At 59.2% G+C, this 9,162-nt stretch overlaps 1 protein-coding gene across 3 annotated transcripts in view; it reads right to left on the reverse strand.

The window, feature by feature from the left end:
* LRP3 (LDL receptor related protein 3) overlaps positions 1 to 9,156 on the reverse strand; it is a 15,469-nt gene extending 6,313 nt beyond the window's left edge. For all 3 annotated transcript variants that reach the window (XM_025368358.1, XM_025368359.1, XM_025368357.1), the window contains exons 1-2: positions 8,920 to 9,156; positions 6,992 to 7,039 (exon numbers count right to left, since the gene is read on the reverse strand). In XM_025368358.1, the coding sequence (XP_025224143.1) occupies positions 6,992 to 7,039; positions 8,920 to 8,992 (121 nt within the window). In that variant the 5' untranslated portion in view covers positions 8,993 to 9,156. The remainder of the gene's footprint in view (positions 1 to 6,991; positions 7,040 to 8,919) is intronic.
* Positions 9,157 to 9,162: the final 6 nt, after the last annotated feature.

Raw genomic sequence — 9,162 nt, forward strand, 5'->3', positions numbered from 1 at the left:
AGCTGGGAGGAAACCCACCAACAACCCCTCTGGCACCTGCAAGGTGTAGCCTCGTGGCCTCGGCTCAGTGGAGAATTCCACAGCCCTAGGCCTGCCCGGCAGGCATAGCCCATCCTGCGAGAGCCCTCTGCCTGCCCTTCCTGGGGCTTTGCTCACTCAACATGTATTTACTGAGCACCTACTATGTGCCAAGCATGCATGGTAGGCACGCTGAGTAAGGCGGGACTAAGGCCTGCTCTATGGAACTCACAGGCTGGGGGTGGGAGCAGATGGACTTTACACAGATCCACTGGGTAGAATGAAGATCCTACAACAGGCCTGAAGAGAGGTGGCAAAGTCCAGCTGTGGCTGGAAACACCACCTGGGTCTGATCACACCCTGTGCAGAATTTGGGTTTTATCCTGAGTACAAGTGAGAAGCCACCAAAGGTAGATTTCGGAACCAGGTGAGGAAACAGGCTCACAGAGGGTCAGTGACTTGCCCGGGGCCACACAGCTAGGGAGGGCAGAGTCAGGAATCACTGTAGTCCTCTGGGGGCCTCAGCTTCTCACTACAGCACTGAGCCAACATGCATTCGTGGAGTGCCAACTGTATACCGCTCAGGTTGAGCAAAGAGCATCACGCCCGCTAGCTCAAAGGAGGAGCCCTCCATGCCCAGCCCCACGGGCCTCGCTTTAATCCATCCATTCTCCATGCTGTCTGCTTCTAAACCATCCAGGGCAGCATGGTGAGCCTGCCCTGCCCCGCTGTGCCCTGGCCCTCCCAGGACCGGGCGGCTGGTCCCTGCAATTGACCGAACTCCTAACCCCACAGCCCCCTGACCCTTCCCCACGCTGGTCCATCTGATTCTCACAACAGCCTGAGATGAAGGCAGGGCCCATTTTACAGATGGAGAAACTGAGGCTCGGAGAAGCAAGGGATGACGCTTTTCCCGAGCCCAGTGACACTCTCTCTTCACTTTCCCATGGCTGGCCCCTGGCACCGTGACCTTGCAAGCCGAGTTCTCACTGGTTCTCAGCAAGACTCTCTGGGACCCAGCTGCAGGACAGGGAGGAGAGCCCCCTGGCTGCCTCCCATGCTCTTAGCACAAAACCACAATTCACTGCAGCAGCCCCAGCCCCTCCCTGCCCCACACTCTGCCTTATCCCTCCCATCACCCCTAGCCCCCCGGACCTCTCGGATCTCTCACATTGGAGGCGACCTTGCTCTGGAGACCCTGGTGGTCCCTAGTGGGTGCTATCCCCACCTTCTTATGCCTTTCACGGACTCCTCAGCTTCCACCCCCAGCTCCATGGTCCCTTCCCAGGGAAGCCCTCCAGGCTGCCTCCCGCAGAGCTCCAGCCCTCCACCCCTCCCCCCAGCCTTGGCTACAGAGCATTTCCCTTTTGTCATTGGGACTGACCAGATGAACATCACACAGGCAGGCAGGGCCGTGCCGTGTTCCGGGAGTCTGCGCAGTGCCTGACGCACGGCAGGTGCTCCACAGATGTGCGTCCCTGAGTGGACGGGTCCATCTGAGGACCTGCTGGGCAGCTGCAGCCATGAGCTGAGAGCTGAAGCCCCTTCCCCCAGGGGCCTACTGGGACCATGAAGGCCCAGGTGATCCAGGACTGTGACTACTAGGGAGCTGGTAACCCCCATGAACAGCTCGTGAGAACAACAAGGATAAGAACAGAACTTTTGGTCCTAAAGCAAGGCCGGCCACCACCGCGTCACCATCAGACCCTTGACAGTCCTGGGTCAGTGAGGTGCAAGTCAGCGCCTCTCCACTTAGAACTCACACATGGCCCTGGGAGGCAGCCCCCACAACCAGCCTCCAATCCTGCCCCAGAAATAGGGCGCTGTACACCCTGCTCCCAGCCCCAGAGGGCAGGAGATAAACTATCAGAGAGGGGTCTCGGGGTGCAGCCACCCAAACATGTAAAGTGGCCCCAGCCCCAGCCTGGTTCCCTCTGCCGGGTGAGGCCACTGGCCATGAGGACCTCGCAGAGCCCTGAGGTCTGAACTGGGATTCCTTGGGAGGTGTAGGGTTAAGAAATCCAAAAGAGGCCGGGTGCAGTGGCTCATGCCTGTCGTCTCAGCACTTTCGGAGGCCAAGGCGGGGGGATCATTTGAGGTCAGGAGTTTGAGATCAGCCTGACCAACATGGGAAAACCCCGTCTCTACTAAAAGTACAAAAATCAGCCAGGCGTGGTAGTGGGCGTCTGTGATCCACAGCTACTCGGGAGGCTGAGGCAGGAGAATCGCTTGAACCCAGGAGGTGGAGATTGTGGTGAACCATGATCATACCACTGCACTCCAGCCTGGGTGACAGAGCAAGACTTTTTCTCCAAAAAAAAAGAAGAAGGAAAAGGCCGGGCGCGGTGGCTCAAGCCTGTAATCCCAGCACTTTGGGAGGCCGAGACGGGCGGATCATGAGGTCAGGAGATCGAGACCATCCTGGCTAACACGGCGAAACCCTGTCTCTACTAAAAAAATACAAAAAACTAGCCGGGGCGAAGTGGCGGCGAGTGCCTGTAGTCCCAGCTACTCGGGAGGCTGAGGCAGGAGAATGGCGTGAACCTGAGAGGAGGAGGTTGCAGTGAGCTGAGATCTGGCCACTGCACTCCAGCCTGGGCGACAGAGTGAGACTCCGTCTCAAAAAAAAAAATAAAAAAAAAAAGAAGGAAATCCGAAAGAAGAGATCTTTTCCTGCTGGAGGGGTCCGAAAAGGAGGTTCCACAAAAGGGAAGGCCCAGTGAGGCTGGGGTGGTAACGTCCCCCACATTGCATCTCTAAAGCACACGCTAAGCCAAAGTGTCAGCCTCTGAGTCAGCACGGCTGGGAACCTCCCACGTTCACCTTTTTGCGGAGGGGTAAAAACCTATGAGGTGCCCTGTCCTCCATAGGGGCAGGACAAGGCACTGTCCATTCCTACCCAGCCCTGGAGGCCTTCCCTAGGGGATAGACATAGACCTGTCCCTCTCCTCGGGGCCCTTGGGGGCCAGGTGTCTCACCCACACTTTCTAGGAAAAGCCAGGTATCACCTGCCACCTTTCTCTCTTCCCACTCACCTAGGCCAGAACCCTTCTCCCTCGCAGACCTATGTCTGGCCCCTTCATCAGGGGTTGGGAGGCCACCAGCCACATCAGGAGCAGAGGAAGGGACAACTGCCAGCTGCTCTGCCTCTCAGCAAAGCCCTGGCAATGGGTGCCTCCAAACAGCCTCACTCCTGGGGGCTCCCCGGAAATTTCCACATCAGAGCAACTTGGTTAAACTGTGTGCTCTTCTCCAAAGTGGGTTGGCAGAGACCACGGTGGGTGCAGCAGCAGCTCAGCCTCATGCAGAGGGGATGCGGGGCCAGAGGGAGGCTGGGCTCTGTGCAGGGAGCTGCGAGTTCTAGGCAGGGACTCTTTTTTTTTTTTTTTTTTTTTCTGAGACAGGGTCTAGCTCTGTCTCCCAGGCTGCAGTGCAGTGGTGCGATCACAGCTTACTGCAGCCTCAACTTCCAGGCTCAAGTGATCCTCCCACCTCAGCCTCCCAAAGTGCTCACACTACAGGTGTGCCCCACCGTGCCCAGCCTAGGCAAGGACCCTGCTTGACCTGAGACAGATGTGCATGTGATGGGGGACTGGGGTCAGGGGCTGCCAGTGAGGAGGGCGTCTCCAGGAATGCCCCATGGAGGTGAGGTTCATGATGGGCTGTGTAGCAGTGGGCAGGCAGTGAGGGCAGATGGGAGGACTGCATGATTTGCGGGATAATGAGGAAGAGGGAGGGGTTTGGGGGTGTTGGGGGCAGTCGAGAGGTCTGTCTGAGCTTCAGCTGGAGGTGACCTGCCTTCTCTCAGGCAGAAGATGGCCTGGGCCCTGGGAGCCATGGTGGCCCACACAGGTAGGGAAGGAATGACCGGGCACTTTTAGGCCAGTGTCCTTTCCTGGTCCAAAGAGTCATCAAATATTCCTGAGAGGACACTGCAAGGCCTGAGGAAGTACAATTTGCAGATCCAATTTCCAAAGCTGATCAATACCCCCGCCAACCTGCCTGGTGTAACCCGACGACGGGGAGCTGGGAGTCCCACCCCAGACGTGCCAGGGAAGCTGCCAGCTGCCTGCAAATTGCATGAAGCCCGTGCCCAGGCTCTCCCCGCTGGGGCCACAGTAGCTTCAGGGCTGAGCCCAGAGGCCGGGGGGATGCAGGAGGTGCTCTGACCAGTCAGGGCTCCACATACCTATGCTTAGGATGGGGTTTGCTGGGGGGTAAAAAACCTGTGAGGTCCCCAGACAGCCCTGCCAGACCCTCTGGAGCACCTGAGCCTAGTGAGGGTGGAGAAGGGGCTGGGGGAAGGGTTCCCAATCCAGGGTCCCACGCAGCAGGAATCCCAGGGAAAGCCGTGAAAATGCAGGGTCATGGAGCCGTGCTGGGAGGGGGGTACCTTGGGCCACCTGCAGCTGGTCAGTAACGCTGGAGGTGTCAGAAGTGGACTCTAGGACAGCGAGGATCCCAGACCACCACCCATGGCCTTCCGCACTGGGTGTGCAGCTCCCATCACAGAGGGCACCAGGGGCTGCAACGAGGACCCTGTTGGGACCTGAGGTCTTGACAGCTAAGGACCTGGACAGTGTCCTCTTTGCCCAAGCTCCATGAGTGGCCCTAGTCCTCAGGGAAGCACTTTTCTAAATGTGGGGTATATGTGTGTTTGGGGTGACACACCCACCAGCAGGAGGGTACCCTGGGGCTCACATTCATAAGCTGTGACAGCCTCATTCCCCCTTCCCCTGACTTTCTACCATGGCCACAGACATCTGACCCAGGCCGGGCCAGTGAGCCTTTTCCTGGAAATTAGGATGGGAGACTGGGCCACCATCAGTTGTGGGGACCAGGACAGCAGACAGGGCTGGGGCTAGGTCAGCGCTGAGCGAGGCCTGGCCCTCGGCCAGCCCGAAGCAGCAGAGGAGGCTGGGCTCGCGAGAGCACAGCTCAGGGCACAGAGAGAGGGAAAGAGGCCTGAGCCTGCCAGAGGAGCCAGTGAGCACAGCTTCTGTGCACCCTGGGCCTTCCCCTCAACCATAGCCAGCAGCAGGGGTCCCGCTGCCTGACAGCTCCAGGTCCTTTCTCCAGCAAGCCGGGTCCTGCACAGAACTAGAAACCCAGGCCCCTCCTGCCCCACCGAGCAGAACAGCAGGCAACGAACAAGTCAGAGGCCCCCCATGTTCTCCTCGGCTGCACCTTGACCTCAGGTTTTGCTTTTTGTTTTACAGACAGGGTCTCGCTCTGTCACCCGGGCTGGAGTACAGTGGAGCCGTCATAGCCCACTACAATCTCAAACTCCCGGGCTCAAGCAATCATCCTGCCTCAGTCTCCCGAGTAGCTAAGACTACAGGCACATGCCAACGTGCCCAGCTAATTTTCAGATTTTTTTGGAGAAATGGAGTCTCACTATGTTGCTCAGGCTGGTCTCAAACTCCAGGGCTCAAGCTTCTCTTGCCTTAGCCTCTCAAAGTGCTGGGGTTACAGGTGTGAGCCACCACACCCAACCAGACTTAACATTTTTATGGAAATACTTATGCTTACTTTAATACCTTTTTAGGGGTTGTTGGAAATGGCAGTATATAGGCGGAATTAGCAAGAGATGCAGAGGTCTATGGGGGCTTGTCAGTGATAGAACAGGCTCCCTCAGGCCCCCCTCAGACTCTCCAGGTGGCACTCAGGGCCCCAGGGGGCCTGGGCTTATCCACTTGCCAACCAGCAGCCCCTTACCTCCAGGAGTGAAGGATGGATGGGCTTGGCCGCCCCTCTAGCTCTTGATGGCCTTTGTTGTGCTTGGGGCTAGGCTGGAGCTTAAAGACAGCCAGCGGCTGGACAGACCCATGCCAACAGGTAGAGGCGGGGGCAGCGTGCTCACTGTGTCCTCCCGGATTCTGTATGTACTTTTGGCCAAAATGTTTACCTTTCTCTTGCAAGTCAGCTGCTGAAACTCACTCTTCATGTGCAGCTGATGCAAGGCCACGCCCTCTACCCACCTTCTTACCTAACCTCCCACACCAAGCCAGTATCTTCCCTGCCCTGAAGCACCCCCAGACCAGCTACCAGGCAACCAGTGGGCACCCCCATAGCCCAAGCCCAGCAGAATGACTCAATCCAGCCAATCCTAAACTGTTTACTCTGCCCTGCCTTTTTTTTTTTTTTAGAGACAGTCTTGCTCTATTGCCCAGGCTGGAGTACAGTGGTGCAATCTCAGCTAGTTTACTGCAACCTCTGCCTCCCAGGTTCAAGCGATTCTCCTGCTTCAGCCTCCCGGGTAGATGGGATTATAGCTACCTTTCAGTAGAGGTGGAGTTTCGCCATGATAGCCAGGCTGGTGTCGAACTCCTAAACTCACTCAATCCGCCCACCTGCGCCCGCCTCCCAAAGTGCTGGGATTACAGGCATGAGCCACAGCGCCTGGCTGCCGCGTCTTTCCCATGAAGCTGTGATGCCCGCTCTAACTTATACCTTTCTTCCACCCTTGCTCCTGCTTGTCCAAACCTAGTAATTCCCAGGTGGCTCTGCATGGCGTGGCATGTCCCCTCCTCTCAAGAAAATTAATAAAGTGTTCTTTCCATGGCATGGGCCTCTCTGTGTCATCCCTCAGTCATACCCCTATAAACTAAATCCTAGGAAGCCCACAGCCTGCGTGAAGCACAAGATGTCAATTCCACGGGACCCTTGGCAGGTTGCCAGTGGTGTAAAGTCACCATGTGCCAGGCACTGCACTAAGAGCTTGCCTCACTGGCTCACGGAATACTAGGAGCCAGGTTTTCAGTAGACCTTGTTATTTCACCCACTTTACAGATGAGGAAACTGAGGCTCAGAGAAGTTGAAGCCTGCCCAAAGCCAAACAGCTCCCTTGTGATGTAGAAAAGATGCACACAGGAACTCGGGGTGGAGCCAGGACCCTGAAGGCCTGTCCTCAGGGCCCACTCACCCAAAAGGGCCCGGAGGAATGGAGGAAGGAGACAAAGTGCTTACTTACCTAAGGCAGGAACCGCACTGCTGAGCCTCCCGGTGAGAAAGATGTTCACTGTGGGAGACACAAAGAAAGGGTCAGGGGTCTCAGGTTCCTGCTGGAGACCAGCAGCAGCCCATGAGGGACACCACAGGTAAACCCAAGGCTGGCCCGCTGGTCCCCTTCCTCTTATAGGGCAAGGCCCAAAGCGTAGCCCAAGACCGCCCATCAAGAGGGCCCCTACCCACCTCAACCCCACCTCCCTGCCTTCCCTGCTCTGTTTTCCAGGCTGGAGTGCATAGCTCACTGCAGCTTCAAATTCCTGGGCTCAAGCAATCCTCCCACCTGAGCCTCCCAAGTAGCTGGAACTACAGGTGTGCACCACTATGCTTGGTTATTTTTTTATTTTTTATTTTTGTAGAGATGAGGTATCACTGTGTTGCTCAGGCTGGTCTCAAACTCCTGGCCTCAAGCGATTCTCCTGCCTTGATCTCCCAAAGTGCTGGGATTACAGGCACCTGCCACCGCACCTGGCCTGCTCCTACTACTTTGACTGGCTTCCCCCTCCAAGGGGAAAGCAGCAGCAGGGGCAGGAGGGAAGGCAGTTCTGCTTATCGCCATTTACAGGGCACGCAGCTAGTGATGGAACCATCCTCTTCCACCCCGTGCCACGTTGACCTTCAGAAGGAAAGCAAAACTCCCCAGCCACCCCTCAAGCGCCCACCTCTATGGGGTTTGGCCCTTACTTTCACCTTCTGCTCTGGCGGGGGGGGGGGGGGGGGGGGGGGCGGTTACGGGCCCAGAGCCGAGGGGCAAGCCCAGCTTCCCAGGGTTCAGGATGCGGGTCAGATCCCGCCTGGCCAGGAAGCAGGAACCGCTGCCCCCACCCAGGACACCCAGGCCCCCTGGTCAGAGCCAGGCCAAAGCTCCTGAGCATGGAGCGCCTGTCCCCCTGCCCTGCTCACCACGGATGCCAGCACCCAGCAGCTCAGAGCCCAACACACATGACCCTGCACCCAGGTTGGGGTGGGCGCGCTGAGGTTACACCCTCCATGCTCCCCAGTGGCACATTCCCATTGAGCCGGGCTCACACAGCTGGGGCACGGGCCTGCCCGAGCCTCAGAGCTCCCTGAGGCCTGGGGGTGATTACTTTGTCATTTCAGTGGCTTCGGCAAACCTGTCAGGTTACAGAGCCCTCACTGGTGACATCATAGGGTGTCCCCTAATAACCCCCAGTTCTTATAATGGCCTCCCTCCTTCATCACAGTAAATAAAGGAGCCATGTGGGTTGGGGATTTAACTCCTTCTCCTCTCGCCCACACAGGGCGCTGGAAAGCTGGACAGAAAAACTCCCGGACAGGGCGGGAGCCCCTCCCACCCCATGCCTGGCCTGGACCGGTCCCTGGCCCAACCCAAGCACCCTCCTAAACTGAACAGGCCTGCCCAGGGGCTGAAAGACACAAAGGGAAAACAGGAGTCCCCTGGAAGCCGCCTCCACACTGGCATCCTCCTCCAGCCCTGCCCCGCACCCCGAGTCCCCATCTGCGGCTCACACCCGCCCCCACCCCAACTCCAGGCCGGAAACAGCTTCTTCTTCAGGGGACAGCCGGCCTGGCCTTTGTCCCCAGCTCCCCGGGGCCCCCTCGACTCCAGGCTCAGCGCGGGCGGGCCGGGTGAAGGCTGCCGCCTGCACGAAGGGCCGCCTGCCAGCGCTCAGCCCGGGCTCCGGGCACTACTCCGAGCGGGGCGCGAGCCGGGGCTGCGCCACCAGAGTCGCCCTCCCAGGCCCGGGGCCAGGCGGGCAAGCGGTGCTGGCCGCTCTCTGGGCCTCCGCGCGGGAGCCACCGCGGTGCGGAGCCCCGGGATGCCGCGGCCGGAGAGGGGGTCGGTCAGGGCGCGGGGCGGAGCTGCCACGAGGGGGACCCGGACCCACCCGGCCCGCGCGGCCCACTCACCCAAACAGACGACGGCCAGCTGCGCCCGGGCGCCCGGCGCGCCCTCCAGCCCCGCGGCCGCGCGCTTCTCCATACCGGGCCCGGCCGCCCGCGGGCGCCACCTCCTGCCCCCCGGCTCCGGGTCCGGATCCGGATCCGGCTCCGGCTGCGGCTCCTGCTCTGGCTCTGGCTGTGGCTCGGGCTCGGGTTTGGGCTCGGGCTCCGGCTGGCGCGGCTGTTGCGGCCCGGGTGCAGGCGGCGGCT

The sequence above is a fragment of the Theropithecus gelada genome, chromosome 19 (assembly GCF_003255815.1).
Source record: "Theropithecus gelada isolate Dixy chromosome 19, Tgel_1.0, whole genome shotgun sequence".
Taxonomy (NCBI): Eukaryota; Metazoa; Chordata; class Mammalia; order Primates; family Cercopithecidae; genus Theropithecus; species Theropithecus gelada.